We start from the raw sequence: 24,064 nt of genomic DNA on the forward strand, positions 1-24,064 counted from the left end.
GCATGCAAATTCATCTGTTTAGCTATGAGGCCAATGGGGGAAACCATTCATAACAATGGCAGAATTAAAGTGGAACATTATACGCTGCTGCTCCATCAATGTGATTTAATACTGTAATACCATCATCAAATCATTAAATTGCATAAAATGACAGAATACAGCAATCTGAATCTGTCAGTTCCAGGAACCAGTATGGTGTAGTGGTTAAAATGTCAGAACAGGATCTAGGAATCCTAAATTCAAATCCTGCACCATCAAGGTAGGTAACGTTTGGTGATTCACACAGTACACTCTCATCCTAACCTACATCACAGGCTGTGGTGAGGATAAAATAAATAATAGAATAATGTCAGCCACTGAGAGTCTCCAATGAGGAGAAAAGTGGGGTGTAGCAAAAGCAAATAATTCTACCTGAACCTAAGTGGCACTTATAGGAGAAAGTCTATATTAGCTAAATATATAGTGCATTTTTGAGCATTCAGAGATGAGGCATTCTTTTCACTCTTTCCCTTTTCTAGTCCGACCTGCACTATCATCCTCTATACTGCAAGGACTCTCCCCCTTGCTTTGAAAAATATCACACTGCCTGAGAAGGGAAAAAAAACCTACATGCATCAACTGGCATCTTCACAACTTTACTTTTCTGACCCAAGAGGAACTAGAATTAAGCAGTTGCTACCATGCCCAGATAGGATGAAAGGAAAGTGACTTGGAGGCAAAGAATAGATAGCTGTCTCTCCCCACCCATCTTGGCAGCAGCACATTTACAATATTCTGTTTCCCTGCCACAATCAGAGCATGACAAAGCCAGAACATTAGGTACTGCTGATAATGATAGGGGAAGACTTCTAGCAGCATTTGAAAGCAGTCCAAAGCCTTGACAAACCGAAGGAGAATTACATTCCTGACTACATAAGAAACAAAGGTCTACCAGTAGTAATGTGTTTCCTGCTCCACTAAAATATATTGTTCTACTGTGTTACTAGGCTATCAGCACAACATGCTTACCCATGAACAGCAATGTTATAAAATGTTTCCTTAGATACCAGTAATCCTAAAAACAAGCCCATACATTATCTGGAAGAAACTGTACTGCAATTACTTAATCAGAAACAACAATGTATTTTAGCATTATACTACTTCAAATACTCACTTTGTATTTTACAATTTGACATGTCCTCATTCTCTTTTCCCATGCATTTCTACACTCTGTATTACAATGTGTTCTTTTTATCCTTTAATGTCTTTTTCTTCAATTTATACCTTGTATTTCTCCCCCACTGGGGTCTCAATGTGGTTTACATAACTTCTCTCCACATTTTTACATCACAATAACCTGGTGAGGTTGGTTCAGCTGAAAACCCTGGCTAGCCCAAAGTCACCCAACAACTTCCCCCACCCCCACGCCCACCCCATACCACAGAAACTCTACTCGGACCCCAACAGGCTACTACTTATCGCACTGTGACTGAGCCAAGTAGCCCGATAAGAGCAGGACTCTCCCATTATGAACCCAGTAGGCGTTTCTCAAGAGTCAAGGGGGATCGCCCTTTCAATAGTATCACGTGGCTAGCCTTCTGGGGATTCCGACCCTCCTCCTCTTTCTCCGGGCAACTCACAGGGCTCGAAATGACATCTCACATTCTCTCCCCTCCCCCGCTACTTGGGACCATTTTACAAGGCCCCGGTCAGAGTTAATTTCGGGGCGGGGGAGGAGCTGACACCCCGGCGGAGGAGACTGGGCGCCCGCACGTCAACATACTCAGGAGCAGCCTGGAGGGACCCCGCCCCCTCGCCCTCGGACAGAGACGACGGCGCTCGCTGCGCTCTGCCAAGCCCCCCCCCCCTTCCCAGCAGTCCCAGAGGAGCCAGCCAGGAGGGAGAAAAGAGCCCGAGCAACGCTGCGGATTCCCTTAGCGCGCGCTGCACACTCATGGCCGCCCCCCCCCCCGTCGAGCAACAGGCGCCCCCGTCCCCGCAGGCCGCGCCGCGCCGCCCAACTCGGGGGCCACGATCCCTCCCTGCAGCGAGCGAGCGAGCGGGCAAGGGAGATCTCCGCGAGGCCCAGGGACCAGAGTCCCCCTCCCAGGGCAGGAGGACGCTCCCTCAACGAGCACCACCAGCCAGTTAGCCGGGGCGCACTCACCGTCGGCTGCGCGCTGCTCCCTCCCTGCCCTGCCCGGGCTCCTCCTGGCGGCCACCGCCCTCGCCTGCCCCGGGGGATCCGCCCGCGCCCCGATCCGCTCCCTCACCGCCTCAGGCCGGTTTCGCAAGATGGCTGCGTTTCCGGGAGAGACCATCGCAGGGCAGGAGAGGAAGGCGCGCGCGCGCGGCACCAGATTCCCGCCCCCTCCTCTGCCCCCGAATGAGCGCGCCTGACGCCGCCGCCGCCGCCCTCCGCCTGCCCCCCCCCCCCGGGGCGCTGTCACAGGAGGCGGTCGGTCCGCAGAGTCCCGCCTCCCCCCCCACCCCCCCCGTCTCGGCATGAGCTGCCCCAACGGCGGCCTCTCGCACTCACCGCCGCCCGGGCGGAGGCTCCGGCCTGGCGACCTGGCGATGGGGATGCCGAGCGCGCTGGGGCCCGGCGTGGCGCGGCTCCTCTTCTACCCGACGCTCCTGTACACACTGGCGCGGGAGCGGCTGCCGGGGTGGCGGCGGCGGCCCTGGTTCAGCCGCATCGACCGCGCGGTGCTCTTGGGAGCGCTGCCTCTGCGCGGGAGGTGCCGCCAGGTAACGGGACTCTCCCGCTGCGCCCCTCAGCCGCCCGGGCCGGGCCGGGCCGGGCCAAGAGACGCGCACGCAAGCGCTGCCGCGGATGCTCAGGGGCTGCGCCTCCCTCGTGCCTTGCAGCCGCCGCCGGAGGCGCAAAGTTTGGATGGGCGAAACCTTTTCCCTGGCAGGGAGGGAGAGGGACGTGAGGGACAGCAGGGGGCGAAATTGTATGTGGTGGACTGCGACTTCACTTGACGGCGCCGGAGTGCTCTCCAGAGCAAGGCCATGGCCCAGCAGTCCTCGGGTGGTTGGGGAAGAGGGCTGCCGATGCTCCCGAGATTGGAGGCAGGCAGCGAACAAGACTTGAGAGTTCCACAACATGAATCCTCTTTTGTAATCACATTTCTTCAGTTATTCTTTTCACTACAACACATAGTATTTTGAGTCATGAGACTGAAACAGCAACCAGGACTAAGTTCCCTTGAGCTCTGGTTCAAATCAGGCACTGCATATCCTTAGTGCAAAATGTATTACTATGAAATGATCCACAGTAGCTGTACTACTGGGGGAATAAATTAACTGATGTGCCACTAATAGGACAATTTGTGTTGTACACTTCTATCTATGTATAAATAAAAGGGTAATGGGTAGGTGGGCAGAGTGGGCGGGGCCTGTCCAGACTTCAGGCACCTCCCAATTGGCCCAAAGTTTGGACAGGACGTGCACCCCCCCCCCCAGCCCAGCCAGGGGCAATCTGGCAACATTAAAAAACAGATGCATTGTCTCTTTCCTTGCCATCCAAATTTTTTTCCACCCTCTTCCTGCTAATTTAGCATGATAAGTTTATAGTTTAGATATAGCACATGGGCCTTTTGAGGGGAGGGCAGGGTTCAAAAGTCAAACATCATGTTGACTTTTTCCCCTGCAGTTGGTAGAAGAGGAGAATGTGCGAGGTGTGGTCACCATGAATGAAGAATATGAGACTCGCTTCCTATGCTTTTCTCCCCAGGTAAGTCTTCATCCTGTTGTGTAGAGGAAGAGAGCTACCTGATAGAAAGCTACCTCTGGATCAGGAGGGAATATTTAAATGTAAGTTCAGAACACAGCCTGTTCAGATAGAAAGGAATATAAAATAGCTAACATCTATATGTTTACTTGGAAGCAAATCTCACATTCCCAGCCTGGATTGGTGATGTTATTGTTCTCCCTTTAATCTGTCTGAAGTCATTGTTTCAACTTTCCTGTATTTTAAATGGTAGTGCATCTTAGTTGCATATTCCTCTATCAACTCAGTACAATGCATTTCTCCTCTAAAGTCCTATAGATGACTCTCTGTGTTTTCTGGGTTAACTGCAGGAGTGGCAGGCTATGGGTGTAGAATGCCTTCGTCTTAGCACTGTGGACCTGACTGGAGTCCCCTCATTGGAAAACTTGCACAAAGGTGTCCAGTTTTTACTGAAGCATCGTGAATGTGGAAACAGTGTTTATGTGCATTGTAAAGCTGGCCGCTTTCGCAGTGCCACTATGGTTGCAGCATATTTAATCCAGGTAAGAAGGACTTCTATGGGAGATCAAGACAGCATAAATGCTGCTTTCAAGAATAGGATGGTGTAGACATTTTCATGGGAATGCTGTTTTGCTCCCATCTTCAGTGATGAGGGAATCCTGCTGCAGCTCTAAATTTTAATACCTATTGGCAGAGAAAATGAAGACTTTTCCCACTGAGAAACTAAAACCTCAGTAAGACTAAGGCAATTTCAGTTGAGAGGTTGTCACAAATGGCAGGGAACAATTGGAATTCATCACAGAAATGGGAGGAGGAATTATATATCAACTTCCTCTTCTAATTAGTATCTTTCCCACTGTGTCACTTCAGTAATGTTAATTCCCATCTCAATAGATAATTCTTTTTCATGTGTTTGCTAATTTTATAGCTGCACCAGTGGACTCCTCAAGAAGCAATAGAAGCCATTGCTAAGATCCGGCCTCATATCATCATCCGCCAAAAACAGGTACAGTTACTGGAGGACTTTCAAAGAAGTGTTACTGCTGGAACTCCTGCAGGAGGATAGCACGAATCTCCATGGACTGGCAGGTGGATGGAAAAGCTCAATGGGGATACAGCAAGGAGAACAAAAGCTACCATTGAATATACAAGATCTCACTCGGAAACCACCAGATTCCTAATGTATTGTTGATTAGTGTCAGGCTGTGATTGTCTGATCTATCAATAAATAATCTTCTCACATCATTAGAATATGAGAGGTCTACTAGGTCAGCCTTACTGCTGATTTATTTTACCTCTCTTTGCCTGCTGACAATGCCCCTTGCGGGGCCATGCTTGTCGTGCTTCTTTCACAAAGATGAAGATTAAGTTACACTCTTGTCCCAACAGCGACCTTTATTAAGATTTGCATCCAAGAGACTGACAGCATCCACCAGTAGCATTGTCATCATTCCTCTCTACATGTCCTTTTGCGTAAGCCACAATAAGAGGAGGGGCCTCCTAGTGGCACTATGCCACTTGGCATACTGGCATGAAGGAAAGCTTTGATTTTCTTGCTGGGATACTAAGGAACAGTGGACTCATTTACTAGAACCAAGGCAACAGCAATGTTAAGTGGCTCTAGCTAAATAGTTGTCTTCCACAGTGCGAGTGAGAGGGACCTTCACAAGAAACCACTTATCTGGGATTTTATAACTTTATAGCTGTCTGCAGAACTTGCAACAGGAAACTAGCTGCTTGTAAAAAGAGTTCATCTATATTGTACAGAGCTTGCTGGTGATTAAGGGTGTACATCTAAAAAGCCTCTTAGCTATGTGACTTTGAGACACCAGAAGCGGAACATCAGGGGATCACAGTGATAGCAGCACTTCAGTTGGGACCCAGATTGTGGCAAATTAAGTGCTAGTGGAAGCAAGTTTACAACCACTGTGCTGCTGTTGGTGGGAACAGCGGATAAAGAACTCTTTCTGAAGTACCATGATCTGTCCTAGGGACCAGAAGTAAGGGTATCTAGGCATCTCTGAGCTGTTTCATGGAATGGCTCCATTGATTGGAGATGTTCTTCCCTCAGGCCAGCACAAACTGCAAATTGGTAAGTAGCACTTTAAGCCCACTGGTATCAGTCACCATGGAGGTGGCTGGATTGAGTTTGAAGGTGTTGGCATCCCCTTTCTTGTAGCGATCCCGGAAGACGTAAATGTTACCATTACAACTAGCAATTTTCCAAAGGGAGGGTACCGAACTCCAGGCATCTGGCAGACAGAGCCGGGTGAAGCTATCCAGCCGAGGGTTATAACACAACAGCGAGTCTCCCTCTGCTACTATGAACACCAAGTCCTTGTGCACAGCAGCATGCATGCGCCCTGCAAAGGGTAATACATAGGGCTTCACATAGCATTTCTCTGTATTAGTGTCATAGCACTGGATTAGCCGAGAAGGTTTGGTAAAGAAGTCAAGGTCATTCTCCTCCCCACCCAGCAAATAAATAATGCCATTTAGATTTACACCTGCAGCTCCAGAAATTGCCACTTCCAGCTGGGTAGTCTCTGTCCATACATTGTCTCTTACTCTGTAGTATATGACAGCATTAGAGAGAACATCCTGCAGTGTCTTGCCACCCAGTGAATAGATTGCATCTTTACTGAGCACGGAGACCAGTGTGTGTTGGAGCCTGTCACGGGGCAGGGGAGCACACCATTCCCAGTCTACTGTAGTGTTGTTGCATTTCCACATGCGTCGCGGGATAGAGCCTCCAACAACATATAGATCACTGCCATGCTTGCAGGCTGCAGTGATTTGGTGGCACAAGCTGTTCTGACCACTAACACTGATGGAGTCATCATCACCACAATGCAGAGAGACAGCAAGGGAATGTGTACGTGATGACTCCTTTCCAATCAGGTAAATATGCACGTTTTCTCCAATTTCCTAAGGAATAAAAGATTTTCATCAGTCTCACATGGGTCTTTTCCAGATAAATTAAACAAACAGATGACTAATGGAAAATAAATTTAAACACCTTTGTTGCAGAGGAAATATCTGTGACATGCAAAGCCATACCTAAATAGGGAACTCAGCTGACTCAAGACTGAATCGTCATCAGACCAACTGCCATTGATTGACTAGATGTCTGGCACCCATGGAAAGGGCCCCAAGTTTTCAACTGTGGCACAAAATCTCTTCTGTTCAACACAGTAATCACAGGCATGTGCGAGAGAAAAAGCACAATGAACTGTATTTAACCATGTACCTTTAAACTTGACTGCAGTATCTCTGAGAAACCTGAACGTTCTTCTTTATTGAAGTTGATCCAGGTTTCAATGGCAGCAGTTGGATTCTGGGAACATGGAACCCCATCTGTATGTTTGCAAAGACAAGGAGTTGTCAAATAACTTAGGCAAACCCCATGCTACGTTAAATATCAAGAGTTCTTGTGTGCTACTGTTCTTGTTCTAGAGATTAACTGTGACCAACACTAGCTATAGGACCAACGCTAGTAATATGTCTCCTTGAAGTTAGAAATACAACAAGCATTGGGTACATGTCCATTGTGCCTTAGTCTTGGAGAGGCTTTTCTACTTTGTAGAGGCACACTAAGGACAAAGTTTGAGAACATGTAGTAACAGATTTCACTGACCTGTAAAGAGCCAGTATGGTATACTGATTAGAGTGTCAGCCTAGGATCTGGGATAACCAACTTCAAATTCCCAGTCTTCCATGGAAGCTAGCTATCATACACTTGCTGCCTAACCTACCTCACTGGGCTGTTGCCAAGATTAAATTAAGCTACTTTGGGTCTCCATTACAGAGAAAAGTGGAATCTGTACCTATAATAAAAGCCCTAATGACCTTTTTGGCCTCAGCCAATGAATGCTCCTGCCTTGGGCCACACAATGTAAGGGCCAATGAATGCTCCTGCCTGTGTCAACCTGCTGCCTGAGTGGCTGGTCGCCAATTGGCTGGCAACCCAATCAGGTTGTGTTTCCCACCCCTGACCATCATGCCCAACAACTTCACTGACTTTGCCTCAGAACACAGATGGAGCTGGCTGGTGAATGTGCTCCATCTCCCCCTTCCTTCAGGCTTGCTGTTAAGGAAAACTCAGCCACAGACTGGGGGGAGGGAGGTGTTTCTGAGAGCAACACAGGGGAATCTGTGGGAATGCATGGACATCTCAACCTGTATGGGAGGCCTCAAATGTTTCTTTTGCAAAACATCCCTGTCCACCCTCCAAAGCAGCCATTTCTGCATGGAGAGTTGATATTTATAGTCCGTAGAAGAGTTGTAATTCTAGGAGCACTTCAGTCCCCACTTGGAAGTTGGCTACCCCTGGGTTGGAAATATTCCTGGAGGTTTGAATGTGAAACTTCAAAATAGTACAATGCCTCACAGTCTACCCTCCAAAGTAGTCATTTTTGCCTGGGAAGCTGATCTTTACACTCTGGAAATGAGCTGTAATTCCAGGAGCATTCCAGGATCCAACTGGAGGTTGGCTACCCCTGGGTAGGAAATATTCCTGGAGGTTTGGAGGAGGGCCTTAAAATGGTACAATACCTCAGTGTCCAGCCTCTGAAGTAGCCATTTTTGCCTGCAGAGCTGATCATTATAATCTAGAGATGAGCAGCAATCTAGAAATGATGGTAGAGGCTTGCAGACTGAGGTTGGGGCGGAGTTGGTCCGGGTGTGTTCCTCCTGGGCTATGGCCAGCCCTCACCCCATGCCCTTACAGATTGGACAACCCCTCCCCTTCCTCTTCCCACTGCCAAGCTCTAGCGCCTGTTGTATTCCTGGATACAACGGGCTTTGTCTCTAGTAAATAAATATTACACAAATAAAGTTAAGTAAATAAATATTTAGTCACACATTCAAAAAGATTTAAAGGTATTTCTTAGAAGGTCATTTCCATGGATTATCCATTCCCTACTTTAGTGAAAATCACTGCCACCTAATTTACATGCCCCTTAAGTCTGGAATATTTGGTTGGATACAGGATGTCTATTTCAGATTGTCCAAGTATTTGGAAATACATCAATGAAATCCTTAATACATAGTGTAAAAAGGTAAAGGTATCCCCTGTGCAAGCACCGAGTCATGTCTGACCCTTGGGGTGACGCCCTCTAGCGTTTTCATGGCAGACTCAATACGGGGTGGTTTGCCAGTGCCGTCCCCAGTCATTACCGTTTAGCCCCCAGCAAGCTGGGTACTCATTTTACCGACCTCAGAAGGATGGAAGGCTGAGTCAACTTTGAGCCGGCTGCTGGGATTGAACTCCCAACCTCATGGGCAAAGCTTTCAGACGGCTGCCTTACCACTCTGCGCCACAAGAGGCTCATCAATACATTGTGTACAGAAACTAAAAATATAATTAAAAATCCAGAAACATTAACCTGTGATGTTTGACTGGTGCTGGAAAGCACTGTCTAGTCACAGCCGACTTACAGTGACCCCATAAGGTTTTTAAGGCAAGAGACATTCAGAGATGGTTTGTCATTGCCAGCTTCCGCTTAGTGGCCAGGGACTTCCTTGGTGGTCTTCCACCCAAATTGTAACCAAGGCAAACTGTCCTTAGATTCTGAGATCTGACTGTACTGGGTAGGCTTGAGCCACCAGGTCAGGTTATGTTTGGTTAGAACTGTCTAATGTACATTATTCAGAGCCATATTAAAACAATATGTTCAGAAAATTCCATCTAATAGAATTAGCATTCACAGTGGTCTGAGCTGGAACTCAGACCAAAGTTTAATTGTTGGGACTTGTTCTTGTCTCCAGTCTGGAAAAGGAAAAGCAGCCAGGTAGGGTTTTTTTTTTTTTGGGGGGGGGTGTATTCTGCCCTTCTTCCAGCATGCTTTTCATAATGCCCTTTCCAACTGCACACAAATTTGTCCCAGCCAATCTACAACAGTTCATTTTTGGCATGTTTCTGTGAAGTAAAAAGAAGCTTCCAAGCTTTCTTGCAGACATTTTTATAATACTAAAAAAAAAAAATCACTCCTGGGGTCCTGTTCATCTCATGGCAGCATATTCTCTCTGCAAAAAGCCTTCTACCAATGCTAGAGGCTCTTGCACTAACAGATCTGTTCTACTATCTCAAGAAGGATCTGAGAAATAATTTTGGTGCTTCATCTTTTCAGGACATTCTAAGTAAAATTAGATTATTATTGCTTTCAACAGCATACACAATGGATTCCTAGACAATCTTGCATGTATCATTTAATTTGAAATTTCTAGTTATGGCCTGCTGAGTGGAGCTCCCCAAAATTGTACTCCAGAAGCAAAATGTCCCAAAGGTAAGCACAGAGTAGTTCTTGCAATCTGAGAAAGAGACAGAAATTGCAATTCAAAGCCTCAGGATATGATAATAGGTTAAGAGCCGATATATTACATTTCCTATGGCAGAAATTTGTACTTCCTCTAACTAGAGTTGAAAGAGTCACGTGGCACCTGAAAGACAATTTTTAAGCATTTGCGGACTAGAGCCCACTTCCTCATAGTGAATTACCCAATAGATTTCACCTGAACTGTACTAGGGCATTTGGTCAATCAATTATTACATCCAATGTGGTGTACAGTGGCTTTCATTTTAAACAAGGTAAAGTATCTTGTAAATCACTGATTGCTGCTTTAGAAGTGCATTATGAATCAAAGTTCTCAACTATCTTATATCTCACATGTGTAACTATCATAATTTGGACAAATATAGCACACAAATTCTTGTTCTCTATATGCAGCCATCTAAAATAAACACAAACTCTTGAGTAATACTGGAATGGATCCACTGGTGAACCTTGCAAGAGTTGGCTGAGTACATCTTCACCCACCACCTTTCCTTTTCCCTAGAACAATGGTTCTCAACCTGGGGGTCGGGACCCCTTTGGGGGGTCGAGCAACCCTTTCACAGGGGTTGTGGCAGGGTGAGCAGCTTGGCTGGGGGAAGGGACCACCGCTGTTGCCGCTCCTCCTGAAGTCGTCTGCCAATTTATTTACAATTTATAACTAATTTATATACACTCATGAACAATGGATCTTCACGCCATTGGTCAATTTCAGTTTAATTTCTGTGAAAGAACACAGAACTTTATGGTTAGGGATCACCACAACATGAGGAACTGTATTAAAGGGTCACAACATTAGGAAGGTTGAGAAACACTGCCCTAGAAGCTGACTGCTCATCTTGAAAATTGTCTTTTAGGGCAGCCAAGGAATTAGTTCTGCCTAATGTCCCCCCTCACTGTAGCACCTTAATTGTCACGAAGAGGTTTTCTGGGACAAGTAACATGCTACTTCATGAAGGTATGTAAAGACAAACTGTGCCTACTAATTCTGCAAGCTTTTCTGCTTGATCCACCTATTAATTTCAGGTATCCAAAATAATAATTTTGTCCTTTACAACCCCAATAAAGTAAAGCTTTCCACAGAAGTACTTTTTGTTTTTAATTGTACAGACTCATCATGTACAGCTATGGTTACAACTGTTTCTCAAAAATCTTGCTCTTCCTTTACTAAAAAGTATATCTGGTTATTCTACACAGCTTCTGAAGGATCTAAACTGAAGCACTCTCCACTTACCCTTTCACATGTACACCCTATCTTATGCTTCACATTTATAGTACATGGCTGTTTTCAGTGACTGTTCTACCAACCTGTGAGAATATCGGTCAAGAGACGGAGAGGAAGGTGTAGAAACTCTTCTGTTTCCTGGAGCTGTGATAAATGAGACTTGGCACAATGCTTGGCAGCAGTGTAGAGCTCCACATCACTATGCTGATCAGCCAGCCACATAATCTGCAAACAGTTCCTCACTTGTACTGTTCGAGCCAAGAAACGAGAACACTCCTCAAAGAGTGCAGTTAGTTGGTACATATCTGCCACCTCATAAGTCTCTTGCAAATCTTCTGCCCTCAGCTTTACAGTTCCGTGATAAATATAGTCTACTAGTAGCTGAAATACACTCTCACTAATATCTTGTAACTCAATCACCCGGTTATGAGCCTCCTTCAGATTGGAAGTGAACATAGAACGAAAGAAGCAACTTTGAGCTGACAGAACTAGCCGGTGCAGTTGGAATTCTTTACCTTCTACAGAGATGGTGACATCTGCAAAAAGCTCATCCTCTAGGCAAAGCTTCATAATTCCCTGGGCCACACGGCCTGAGTGGGAACGGTCAATGAAAGTATAATTCACAAAGTAGTTCTCTGTAGAACTTCCAGTTTCCTCTGTTGATGAACCTCCAGTCCCCTCCAAAGAGTCCATGTTGTTGCCTAGATCTGATCTCCAATCTGAAAAACAACAAATATTCTTTATCACACACTTGTACCGCATGTTTCTGACACTAAGGGCAACAAGTAAGAAGCCTACATAGTCAAATCTGAAAAGTGGTATGGAACAAGTCAGGAAAACATCTGTGTCCATAATGTGCAATCTATCCCAATTAATGCAGTATGAATACTGGATATACATTTGAATTTGAGTCAATAGAACTCAGCTGGTTTGAAGACAGCATTTCTAAATTGAAGTGTAAATGTAAAATGCAGCACTGAATCTAGCATTTTGATATTAAACATATTCATCTGGTGTTTTGATATTTAAGTATTTTGTGTTTTCCTTATGATTTAATAATAATATGTGGTTCTATATGTATGTTGCTATAGTTTTAAAATACAAGATCTAGAATAAGAATGATGGGGAACAGACTAGTGACTGAAGTATGTTATCAGTGGATGGTACCTTAGGATGGTGGAGTTGGTCAGATTGTAGTTTGTTCAGTATGTGTTTGGAAAGAGAGTATAGAGTGAGATGTTGCAGTTAGTTAGTAGCCTAAGTGGCAAATATAGAAAATATGCCTCCACTGATTACAATTCTAAAACATGCTTATGACTGCAGTGTAAATACACTTCAAGCCTATGTCGCTATTCACAGGGTGTGTGTTTGGTTGGGCTAGCTAAGTATTCGTGCAATAGGTCTAAAAACGCATTCATCCACCATAGTGCCAAAAATGGCTTCAAACAGTGGGTGACTGAGAAAGGGGAGACGAGTTCGCTGATCACTGAGCGGAGAGAGGTGGGTTTAGGCAAAGTGATGGTCCACTGTTTTTAAAAGCTCCCAGGTATCCGATTGCGACAGGTCGGTGGACGCCTCCTTTTCAGACAGGGCGACGGCGCTTGCACTCACACAGAGCGAAGCGAAAGGAACGCGGCTCGACTTGCAGGCCGCGCTGAAGGCGAGTCAGGCGCGCCTAAAACCCACTACGGCCGACTGGATGGAGGCCGGCCTCTCTGCACAGGCTCTCCCCGGGTCGCGTGGCCCGAGCAGCCTGCTTCGGAGGGTGGGAAGCCCAGCCGCCATTCAGAAGTATCCCTCCCAGCAGGGCTGCGGAAAAACTTCCCGCCCCCTCTGCGAGCGCGGCGGGCGGAGGGAAGCGTCCCGGCCTCAGCGGATACCGGCTCTTACTTGCGGCTCCTCCCTTCATCCCTCCGGCTCGGAACTTCACACCGGGAACGGCTCCGGGGGACACCAGACAGGGCTGCACTTCCCTCCCGACTCTGGTCTGCGCTGCCGGAAGCCGCCCTGGGTGCTCACGCCATTCGCGTGCGTCCTCCTCATTTCCGGATCATTTTGGCCCTTCGTGCGCGCGGATTGGTTCAGCTTACTGGGCGTCGGCGGAGCCGTTCGTGTAATGACTCCTCTTTGCCGAGCCAATGGGAAAGAGAGCTCATTGGCGCGCATGCGCCTTAAGGAATCCGGCGGTGTCCTTGTGAGGTTCACGGGTTGAGTGTAGCGTTGTGAGTGGGCGGGATGTTGGCGGCTATGCTGGGGCCGGTCCGCAGCGGCCTGAGAGGTGAGCTTGTGGATGGTCTGTTTCTGTTAGGCGGTTTGTCCGCTGGGGTGTGGTTGGATCAGTTATGACTACTTGGTGCTTTCTTCAAAGGTCAGGTCGTTTTTCCTTCCTCAGGTACTATGGGATTTGTAGTTCTGTGAGGGAAGGCAAAGGTCTTCAACAGAATGTTTATCAATTTCAGAAACTACAGTTCCCAGGATTCTTTGGGGGACTTTCCCCATGCTATTATACGACGGGTATAAAGAATATAGTTATATTCTTAATGCAGTTGGCACCGTCTTTTGACGAGTTAACTTTCCATCTCTGTTTTAGTCTTCCCCCTGTTTTCTATGCGTGGTTGGTTCTTTTTAGGCTCCTGGTACTAAGTATATGCACAAAACACTGTGTGACAGACTGATTCCTTCATAAACGTTTGGTGTGTGTTTTTTCAAACCACTTTTGTTATTTTGAAATCCTCATGGTTCTCTCCTTCAGAGGGAGCTGCTTGATATGTTTAAAAGGTTTCTCTGCAGTGAGATTAAATACATACACACATATATATAATGTGAAATCATATGCGCAGTCATAGAGAACTATTATTTGGGTAGAGGCTTTCAAGAGCTATTTTGTGGTGGTATCTGTGAAGTCCTGGAACAAAGGGATCTTAGAATACTGGAGGTGAAGACTGCTTGATGCTTTCTGCTGACAACTGTGGTAGCATGGAATGAGCCCCTATGTATCATTGACCTTGAAGAGTGACTGAAGAAGAGCATCTTGGCTACAATATTCCTTGAGGACGGTTTAGATGCTATTGTGATATGGGTTACTATTATTAACTGAAGCATCTGTGTGAAGTGACTATTAAAACTAGAATGGTCCCTATTATACTTAAAATTCAATCTTACTCATATTTATTCAGCAGTACTACTAGGCTCAGTGGGGCTTATTTCCAGGTAAGTGTTCAAAGAATTGGAGTAAATTGTTATACAAGTTGTTTTTCTCTTTCTCTGTGTAATGTGTTCTTAAGTCATTGCTGTATTTGTGGTGTTATTGTGGTGAAAATGTAAATCTTTCTCAGATGCACCTATATATATATATATATCACTATAAAATACAAGTAATTCTATAACTCTCTCCTTTTTCATATATAGTTGCTGGGCGCCCAGCATTGCTATTGCAGGCTCGATTTGAAGGGAAATCTACAACTGAGACTCAGCGTAAGTCTGACTTGATTTTAAGTATGACTCACTCTTCATTTGTGTACAAATAGTGTACAAATAACAGCTTTGTTATGTTTAGGTTTTACTTTGTCTGGAACTTGAACCCTATCAGTCAGCGCTCAGAATCTGAGATTTAAAAGAATGTGTGCAAGATGTTCCATCTCATTGTTTTTGTTTTTTATTTCTATACTGCCCTCCTATTAAGGGCGGTTTACATAAAATGAAGTGATAATGCATTGTAAAGCATAACAATAGCAATCATAACAGTGGGATTAATAACTGAAGATAACAGTATTATAACATTTCACATAACAACAATGACTTCTAACCATGATCCCATCGGAGGTCAGATTGGGTTCAGATCATGGCGAGGGGTGTCTGGAGGACCAGTGGATGTTGTTGATTCAGTTACGAGCACTCACTCACAAGATGTCTCCCTCATCTTACATGGCTGATCCAGCCAGCTGGAACTATGCCATAGGAATATCAATACTATACTACTTTAATACATTCTATGTAGGCCTCCCCTCAAAGTCAACTCAGAAACTCTAGCAGCTCTGTTACTATCAGGAGCTGGAGAAGCATGCATATTACTCCCATTCTGCAGCCAATTCATTGGCTGACCATCAGTGACTGAGCTTAATTCAAGATATTGCCAGCAATCACATACAAAGCCCTTCATGGCCTTGGGTTCTCATATCTTCAGGATCACCTCCCTTCCTATGCTGCCCCATGAAAACTTCACTCATCTGAGCAGGTGCCCCCCTACAAAATCCACAACTGCTCGCATGTGCATTCTCTGTTGTGGCCTCCACATTATGGAACAGCCATCCTGATGAGGTTAGGAAGGCTCTTTCCTTCATGATATCCTCCAAACTATGAAAAATCCATAGACAATAATGTTGCTGTAAATACGTTCCTATGTAATTTCTGCTTTACTTAATGTGCCATAATTAAATCTTGATGCTTTGCTTCGGCTTTGTTTCAACTCTGGTTCAGATTTCTGCCATCTACAAACCCCAATATTGTTTACTGCAGTGGTCCCCAACCTTTTTGAGGCTGGGGACCGGCAGGGCAACTGCCGTGCCCGTGCATTGCGTATGCGCGGCCAAAATCGTGCATGCGCAAAAGTGCTGTGCATGCGCAATTTCGGCCATACATGTGCAATGCGCGGGCGCAGCCCTGATCCCCTCTCCCCCCCTCCTGCAGTAAGAAGCTTCCCAGCCGCAAGCTTGCAGCCTGGGAAGTTTTTTACTGCGGGGGTGGGGCGGGGAGAGGGAGCCGCGGCCCGCGGGTTGGGGACCACTGGTTTACTGGATGTCCAGTCCTGTTGATTGTATTGACTGGCACTATGTAATCTGCCTTTAATTACAGTGAGAAAGGTGGACTATAAGCAAATATAAACATTTAGCTGTCCCCTGAATTTAAGACTGTAGTCATTATCTTTGACAGTTAATCTTTTTCAAACTTGTTTATCATCAGCTAGGTACATGATACATTACTGCAGTGGTCCCCAACCTTTCTGATGCTGGGGACCGGCAGGGCCTCGGGGCGCATCTGCGCGGGCCACGCCTGTGGATCGGGCCGCGCCCGCAGGCCGCATCCGCGCGGGCGCTGCGGGCCGCGCCCACACGGACCGCGCATGCGCCAAGCACGGCCGAAATCAGCCGATTTCGGCCGCGCGTGATGCATTCGCGCATGTGCGGCCCGTGCGGGCGCAGCCCACGGGCACGGCCTGATGCGCGGGCATGGCCCGGCCCTGATTCCCTCTCCCCGCCCTCCCGCAGTAAGAAGCTTCCCGGGCCGCAAGCTTGCGGCCCGGGAAGTTTTTTACTGCGGGGGCGCGGGGAGAGGGAGCCGCGGCCTGGCGCCATGGCCTTCGCGGCCCACAGGTTGGCGACCACTGCCTTACTGTACATTTCCAATACTGATCTATTGTTGGTCTACTATAGCCCTCCCAAAGACTAAGCAGAAAAACTAATGGTATACTATTATGTTCTGCCCGAGCATATCCTCAGCTATTTTTGATATTTCTTTGCATTGTGGTTAATATCCTATTATAAATACATTGACTTGTAATTAAATCCCACTTAATATGAAGTGGCACATTATGATTTCTGCCATGTGAAAATTCAGATATCTGTAATGCTTTGTCTATTTTATTTCATGTATTTATTTTATTTCTTCAATGTTTATATCACCACTCTTGAACATGTCATCTTGAGGTGGTATGCAGCAGTGGTCCCCAACCTTTTTATCACCGGGGACCACTCAGTGCTGGGGACCACTCACCGGGGACCACTCAACGCCTTTTACTGAGGCCTGGTGAGGGGGCGTAGTTTACTCCTTTACTCTCAACCACTGCCCTAACGCTCTCTGATCGCTATGGTAATGTTTAAACATCCCTTCAGACATGCCACAACAATGAACATAAGGAACATTTTATTTTCATGGAAATTTTAACTCATGACAGTTAAACTGACAGTTTAACTCATGACAGGCGGGGGAGAAGGCTTCCTTCGGGGCCCACCTCCAATTAGTCGGACCACATGTGGTCCGGGGCCCACAGGTTGGGGATCGCTAGTATACAGTATTCAGTCCATAAACATCAGGTGCATCATTAAGCAATAAAATACATAATATTCAATAAAACCTGGGTTTTAGCAGCCTAAGAGCTAGATTAGTATAACATGTTCTGTGTGGGGCTGCCTCTGAAGACAATCAGGATGCTGCAGCTGGTGCAAAATGTGTTAGCCTGTTTGTCACGGGACTAGCCAGTGAGATTATTTCACTTATCTTGAGCTTCACTGGCTGCTGATTAGTTTCTGGGTCTAGGTTAGAGAGCTGGTGGTGCTCATCTTTAAAGCCATTCAGAATCTGGGACCCACACACTTGAAGGACCACTTCTCACAGCATGTACTGCAGTTTGGTTCTTCCCAGCAAGTTCAATTATCAGAGCCCCTTTGCCAAAGGCACATTCTGTTACAGTCCAGGCTCAGGCACTTTCATTGGTTGTCTTGTGCTCTAGAGCTGGTTCATGAAAGTGAGAGGGGGCTTCTGCCCTGACTTTTCAGCAGGCTATAAGACAAGAGATATCCTTGAGAGCTAGGTAACATTCTGGGCATTTTGTACCCTGCTTTTTACGACCTGAAGGAGTCTCAAAGTGGCTTACAATTGCCTAAGCTACCTCTCCCCACAACAGACTGTTAGGCAGGTGAGGCTGAGAGAGCTCTGAGAGAGCTGTGGTTACCCCCCAAGGTTACCCACCTGGTTGCACGTGGAGGAGTGGGGAATCAAACCCCATTCTCCAGATTAGAGGCTGTCACTCTTAACCTCTACACCAAGCTAGCTCTCACCGTAAGATGTTTTTTTTAGTTTGGTTTGTAATATATTTGTACATCTGTTGTTTTAGTGCTTATTGTTTTTTCAAATTGTTTTTATATTTTCGTTACCCACTCTGGGTGTTGTGATGCCTGGGAGAAATGTTGGGCATATAAATATTTTAAATGTAGCAATCAAAAGTTGACCACATCTCTAATTCCCTGGAAAAATTGTTGGGTTAAAATCTGCTTACATTAGGGCAAATATTATAGGCAATCAGCTGTCCATATAATTGTATGCTCCCTGTGAAAAATTACCATTTGTTACATGATCATATGTATTTTTCTTATATTTGGTTCTACAGGGTTGTTACCCGTTGATATGTGGGTTTAATACTAAAAGAATTATGGTGATTTTCCTAGTCTTTGATCTGTTCACATTCCCTTGGAGTTTGTTCCTTCTCATTATATTTCTTTTCCTGACCATGTTTATTTGACCTGAACTAAACTCTGGAACTGTGTTGAGTTCCACGTATTGACCCGGTGTAGTTCTTTCTGTGATTTATAATATCATGAAATTGTCAACTTTCTTTTCAGCCACTGTTAGACCAAAGGATGAAGTGACACAAAAGCAGCTGTATGCCTTTGGAGAATATGTGGCTGAGATCCTTCCCAAGTATGTTCAGCAAGCTCAAGTAGGTACCTTTGTTTCTTGGAATGGGGGTGGGGGAAGCAGGAGTTATGCTCCATAAGAAGATATGTGCGAGGAAGAGCTGAAAGTAAACTGACAGTTCCTTGCTCTGCCATTCTGCACTCAAAGGTGTTTTTGTTTCAACCTTTTATAATCTTGAACGCATTGGTTAGGAGACAGTTATGTGGAGTCGTTAGAGGACTTAATTCCAAGTAAATGTAAATAGGATTGCACAATTTGATGTAGGTGATCTATTCAATGGACTACCATTTCTTTCTCTACCAGGTAACATGTTTCAACGAGCTGGAAATTTTGATTCATCCAGATGGGATCATTCCAGTGCTGACCTTTCTAAAAGACCACACAAATGCCCAGTTCAAGTCCTTAGCTGATGTGACTGCTATTGATGTTCCAACTCGACTGAACCGCTTTGAGGTAAAAGCTTCCACAAAGAGAATTCTGCAATGCAAAGTCTTCTAAGGAAAAAAAAAAGTCTCACATCATTAATTAGAACTGTGGGGATATCATCTAAATAGATAGTCCTTTTGTTGCTGTGGCTTCATACCAATTGGCCTGTTGAGTTACAGCTTCTGGATCACTATATCCCTTTGCTGTTGTGATAGACATAGTTGTACAGTTTCATGTAATGCAGTGGTTGCTTAAGAATTAAGCACTGTGTCAGGTTAGTGAAACCCATCTTGAGGAAGTGTTGCTTAAACTAGTTTTTAAAAGCTGCTTAAGTAACCAGCTTTCAATTTTTCAAAAGGTGTTTAAGGAGTTTAAAGAAATTATTGGTCAGTGTGCCCAGATAGTCCCAGATTCTGTTACTGTGCAGTCTGTATTCTGCTTCCCTGAAGTTCTCAATCAGTTAAGATAAATCTTCTGCAAGCTGGGGCTCTATGTGAAGTCATGAGAAACTGGACTCACCCTGAACGTACAGCTCTATAAGTGAGACTATTATCTCTCTCGGGGGATGGAGTAGGCCAACTTCCCCATCTTCTGTCCTCTTCCCATTCCAGCTAGCCCTAATTTAGTCTCAGTTGTTATAAGCATCCCAAGGGCAGTAAACCTTGCTAGGTTTGGTTTTTGGATCCAATAAAATGTTTCTGTGGGTGAAGGGATTTCTGCCCATGGACTGTGCCTTATTTGTCCAGATGTCCCCCCAGTCCTATTCCTGGGGGTCCCTATCATCCAGGAGCAGCATCTGGGGGACATTTTTGGCTGCAGTAGACCAAGTAAGGCAATTAAGATGAGCTGTGCAGGCAGATGTCCTTTGGCTAACAAATGTTCTGCTGGACTGAAGCATGCCATTGTATCTTTTCAGAAATTGCTGTACCACATTCATACTGGAAAACACATTACAATTTTGTCTTGTATTAGAAGACTTTGTCTTACTATGTAACGTCAGTGTTTCTTAACTCTCTCAGCTGGTTTACAATCTCCTGTCTCTGAGTTTCAACTCCCGGATTCGTGTAAAAACATACACAGATGAACTGACACCCGTTGATTCTGCAGTTCCGGTGCACCAAGCAGCAAATTGGTATGAAAGAGAGGTGAGCACAAAGAGCATTGATATTTAGAAACTGGGGGCAGTGCTGATTTCCATTTCACTGAGGGGAAAGCATGTAATTCCAGTTGAGGTTAGCACTGTGGCTTAGGAGATGGTTTGTAGGGGTGGGGGTTGGATACAAATCACAATCCATATAATAGCTTTTATTAGGTCCTACAGTAATGATACAAAACAATGTGCAAACTTTCAAGTTCTTAAGAATTCTTCCTAAAGCTGGATATTATTTTTTTAGGTGGGGGGAGAAAGATGTTTCTGGCCATGATTTTAAAGAACTCTCAACAGCATATCCATGCTGAATGGTGGCAGGAAGGAGATATACACAAGTGCCTTTAGTGTCAGGTTGCATCCTCTTTTAATCAAGAAAATAAGAACAGGTCTCTCCTTTGGAATTACAAAGGCCAACAGACTTCCTTGTATCCTGTAGCTGTTTGAGGTAAATGAAAGAAAAAAAAATCTTTTGAAGATTAAAAGAAGACATATCAAGATTTAAAGCTCTGAATTCCATGTTCAAAATGCTGTAGAGCCCTGCATGCTCAGTTGAAATGCCTGGTTCTCTAAACATCCTCAAGAGTGCTAGGCACAACTGCCATGTTCTTGACTTGAAAGTGCTTGAATCAAGTTCTACTGTTGAACACTCACAATTCTTCAGACATTTTTCAGAGTTTAAAGGAGGGACATGCACATGTGCTCATATACAGCTGTCCATCCCTTTCTCTGCTGTTTACCCTGTTTGCCAGACCATAAACTTCTGAAGGGCAAAAGGAATTATCTGGCAGAGAGGGATGATTCTGTAAACTCCCTTTCAAGAATAACTGGGGCAATATTTGCATTTTTTAGCATAGTGGGCAGAACTACTTCAGCCAAGTGACAAGGCATTCTACTAATTATCTGGCACTTGGTGATTCCCCTCATTGTCTTGCTCATCGTATGCCTCTTCTCTCACTTGGTAAAAGGTGTATCATCTTGGGGATGTCAGATTTGTAAAAAGCTACTTATAAAAGATCTTAAAAAAATTTTCAACCTCCTGCCTTTCTGTTTCCCATGCCTTTAGATCTGGGATATGTTTGGAGTATTTTTTGCTAACCATCCGGACTTGAGACGAATCCTCACAGACTACGGATTTGAGGGCCACCCTTTTCGAAAAGATTTCCCACTTTCTGGATATGTGGAGGTAGGAGCGCTAGTAGAAACTGGACAGGATCACACAGACAAATTTTCACATGCTGTTGGTTTGTGGGCCACCCTTTCTAAAAAGACTTCCCACTTTTTGAGTATGTAAAAGCTGGATGGGTCACATAGTCCTCATATTGTATTCACACAAAAGAAAAGAAAAAACCACATACAAATTGCAGTTATGTGTAGAAATAATAGATTCATGTGTATAGCCATGTTGGTCTGAAGCAGCAGAACAACAAAGTTGGAGTCCAGTAGCACCTTTAAGGCCAACAATAGTTTTTATTCAAGGTATAAGCATGCACACAGAAACTTGAATAAAAATAGGTCCTACCTATCTGCAGGACCGCTTATCTCCTTATGTTCCCTGCAGAACGTTTTGCTCTGCAGGTATGAATATGCTGGTTGTCCTGGGCCCCCAGGAAGTGTTTGGCCTCGACCAGGGCCAGGACCTTCTTGGCCCTGGTGGAATGAGCTCCCAGAAGAGCTCAGAGCCCAAACGGAGCTCTCTGGGTTCCACAGGGCCTGCAAGATGGAGCTCTTCTGAAAGGCATTGGGTAGAAGCCGAACTTGAGACTGGGAAAGTAAGATTGGATCCCTCCCTTCCTTTTGTAATCTGCCCCCCCCCCCTCCCGGCCAACATCACCTGGGGTCATCTATTCTGACACTACGACTACAAGCAGAAGAAAGTTGGGTATTGACTGTTGCCATTGCCAGTTGTCTTGATTGTATTAATTGTACCGGGTTTAATGTTTTAAAAAATATTTTAATGGAAACTGCCACGAGCTGGCTGGGCTGAGTGTTGCAGTCTATAAATTAAAAAATAAATGAATGAATAAATGTGCCACTGGACTCAAACCCCGTATAGAAATAATGTTACTGTTCATAATATGTCTTTCTTCGTGGCTCAAGGTGTATAATATGTTTGGGGTCATCTTCCCCTTAAGAATACAGTAGCTTTCCTGTAAGATCCAAGGGCCTGTAATTTCTGTACTTTTGACCTGCATATCCCACACAGCATAGCCTATGGTTCCAAGCAAAATGGTTTAGGTTGACCGTTTTGGGGCATTCAACAGTAATTTAGTTATATCACTTCCGTTGAAGCCAATGTTGTGTACTATTGGGCCTGTTCAGCTAGTACTGATGGCCGATGTAACTTTACCACTCATTCAAATACATAGCCACTTCTCACAGTGAAGAGAAGGAACTTCTAGGAACACCAAGGAACACCAAGGAACTTCTAGCCCTCTTTCCTGGGATGGGAGAAAAAAGCTGTGGGGAAGCGCCGCACAGTTATCTCCGTTCTGTAGTGCCATTTCAAAAGGCATAAGTAGAGAGAGTCAGGACAGACTCCATTCTGGGATGAGAAAAGAATATTGTAATAAAAAGAGTCCTGTTGAGGCAGGTCGATGGTCTATCTAGCAGTCTCCCAGTCAGAGGCTCAGGAGGACAATAGACATGGGCATTGTGACAGAATCAAGCCAGGAACTCTCAGGGGTCTTCAACCAAGTTTGTGTCTGCATTGTCACCACCTCCACCCTGAGGTGAAATGCTGAAGTATACCCAGGTGAGCCTGATAAAGAACAAAATGGGAAGGGAGTGCGGGAGAAAGGTGCCAAGCAGTGGAGTTAGCATGGGCACAGGGACTGTTTTCAGAAAACTGGTATTTCTCTAGATTAACATGCAGGCTTGAACTGGTGAACTGAAAACTAATTTTAAGATCCCAGGTATGTTTTGGCATTAAGTGCAGACTTTGTTTGTATTTGCTTCAGGTGAGATATGATGACGAGGTTAAGCGGGTGGTGGCAGAGCCCGTGGAGCTGACTCAGGAGTTCCGTAAGTTCGATCTGAACAGCCCCTGGGAGACTTTCCCCGCCTATCGCCAGGCTCCTGAAACCCTGAAGATAGAAGCAGGAGAGAAAAAAGGAGAAGCCAAATAACAGCAGGAAGGCTGTGAATGTTCCCGTGTCTCCACCTCCCTCTTTGATCAAATGAAATATTTATATCGAATAAAGGAAACTTTGGTGTGAAGCCTTTTGTCTGTTTGATTTTTAAGCACGAGTAAGGTGAATCTCGCATGAGCCTCTTGTGGCGCAGAGTGGTAAGGCAGCAACATGCTATCTGAAGCTCTGATCATGAGGCTGGGAGTTCGATCCCAGCAGCTGGCTCAAGGTTGACTCAGCCTTCCAACCTTCCGAGGTCAGTCAAATGAGTACCCAGCTTGCTGGGGGGTAAACGGTAATGACTGGGGAAGGCACTGGCAAACCACCCCGTATTGAGTCTGCCATGAAAATGCTGGAGGGCGTCACCCCAAGGGTCAGACATGACCCGGTGCTTGCACAGGGGATACCTTTACCTTTAAAGTGTATCTGAATGCATTTTTTTCAGGGCACAGAGTAACAGGGAAGGTGACCAAAAAAATTAGTAAAAGAAAATGAACCATGTGAGACAGATGAATTGGCTTCTGCTTAGCAAATAAAAAAGTCCTTAACTTCTTGTAAGGATGGACTCAAAATAGCTCAAAGATTGCTGCAGGAGCTAAGCTATTCTTTTTCAGT

General features: G+C 45.3%; 4 protein-coding genes across 7 annotated transcripts in view; 2 read left to right on the plus strand and 2 right to left on the minus strand.

Moving 5' to 3' along the window:
• The window catches only part of CELF1 (CUGBP Elav-like family member 1), a 46,819-nt gene extending 44,112 nt beyond the window's left edge, over positions 1-2,707 (minus strand). Inside the window, exon 1 of one of the 3 annotated variants that reach the window (XM_077322455.1) lies at positions 2,519-2,707. The gene's annotated coding sequence lies outside the window, so the exon portion shown is untranslated. Of the gene's footprint in view, positions 1-2,146; positions 2,381-2,518 lie in introns of those variants that run through there. The other 2 variants (XM_077322449.1, XM_077322448.1) reach the window with 2 other exon arrangements.
• On the plus strand, positions 2,442-4,963 carry PTPMT1 (protein tyrosine phosphatase mitochondrial 1). 2 transcript variants are annotated; one of them, XM_077322466.1, is made up of 4 exons: positions 2,446-2,730; positions 3,641-3,721; positions 4,069-4,260; positions 4,647-4,963. In XM_077322466.1, exons 1-4 carry the CDS (start codon positions 2,485-2,487, stop codon positions 4,782-4,784), a joined length of 657 nt encoding a protein of 218 aa, XP_077178581.1. In that variant the 5' UTR covers positions 2,446-2,484; the 3' UTR covers positions 4,785-4,963. The 2 variants fall into 2 exon arrangements, with proteins under 2 accessions (XP_077178582.1, XP_077178581.1); XM_077322467.1 differs by lacking the exon at positions 3,641-3,721 and having other exon boundaries at positions 2,442-2,730.
• Positions 4,964-5,093: 130 nt separating this feature from the next.
• KBTBD4 (kelch repeat and BTB domain containing 4) lies at positions 5,094-13,380 on the minus strand. Its single transcript, XM_077322456.1, has 4 exons — positions 13,166-13,380; positions 11,359-11,994; positions 6,969-7,075; positions 5,094-6,646 (listed from the first exon to the last, which is right to left on the minus strand). Exons 1-4 carry the CDS (start codon positions 13,182-13,184, stop codon positions 5,786-5,788), a joined length of 1,623 nt encoding a protein of 540 aa, XP_077178571.1. The 5' UTR covers positions 13,185-13,380; the 3' UTR covers positions 5,094-5,785.
• An 18-nt stretch (positions 13,381-13,398) lies between these two features.
• On the plus strand, positions 13,399-23,537 carry NDUFS3 (NADH:ubiquinone oxidoreductase core subunit S3). Its single transcript, XM_077322465.1, has 7 exons — positions 13,399-13,553; positions 14,684-14,749; positions 18,670-18,767; positions 19,049-19,198; positions 20,191-20,316; positions 21,385-21,504; positions 23,279-23,537. Exons 1-7 carry the CDS (start codon positions 13,511-13,513, stop codon positions 23,444-23,446), a joined length of 771 nt encoding a protein of 256 aa, XP_077178580.1. The 5' UTR covers positions 13,399-13,510; the 3' UTR covers positions 23,447-23,537.
• Positions 23,538-24,064: the final 527 nt, after the last annotated feature.

This window comes from Paroedura picta, chromosome 2 (genome assembly GCF_049243985.1).
Source record: "Paroedura picta isolate Pp20150507F chromosome 2, Ppicta_v3.0, whole genome shotgun sequence".
Classification (NCBI taxonomy): domain Eukaryota; kingdom Metazoa; phylum Chordata; class Lepidosauria; order Squamata; family Gekkonidae; genus Paroedura; species Paroedura picta.

Excerpts from the sequence above, each read along its gene's own strand:
- PTPMT1 (XM_077322466.1), top strand. The coding sequence starts at position 2,485 with ATGAGCTGCCCCAACGGCGGCCTCTCGCACTCACCGCCGCCCGGGCGG. Across the intron at positions 3,722-4,068 it reads TCCTATGCTTTTCTCCCCAG|GAGTGGCAGGCTATGGGTGT; the intron begins GTAAGTCTTCAT and ends GGTTAACTGCAG. Across the intron at positions 4,261-4,646 it reads TTGCAGCATATTTAATCCAG|CTGCACCAGTGGACTCCTCA; the intron begins GTAAGAAGGACT and ends CTAATTTTATAG.
- KBTBD4 (XM_077322456.1), bottom strand. Across the intron at positions 7,076-11,358 it reads CTTGACCGATATTCTCACAG|ATGGGGTTCCATGTTCCCAG; the intron begins GTTGGTAGAACA and ends GCAAACATACAG. Across the intron at positions 6,647-6,968 it reads TACTGCAGTCAAGTTTAAAG|GAAATTGGAGAAAACGTGCA; the intron begins GTACATGGTTAA and ends TTTATTCCTTAG.
- NDUFS3 (XM_077322465.1), top strand. The coding sequence starts at position 13,511 with ATGTTGGCGGCTATGCTGGGGCCGGTCCGCAGCGGCCTGAGAG. Across the intron at positions 20,317-21,384 it reads CAAATTGGTATGAAAGAGAG|ATCTGGGATATGTTTGGAGT; the intron begins GTGAGCACAAAG and ends CCATGCCTTTAG. Across the intron at positions 21,505-23,278 it reads CACTTTCTGGATATGTGGAG|GTGAGATATGATGACGAGGT; the intron begins GTAGGAGCGCTA and ends TATTTGCTTCAG.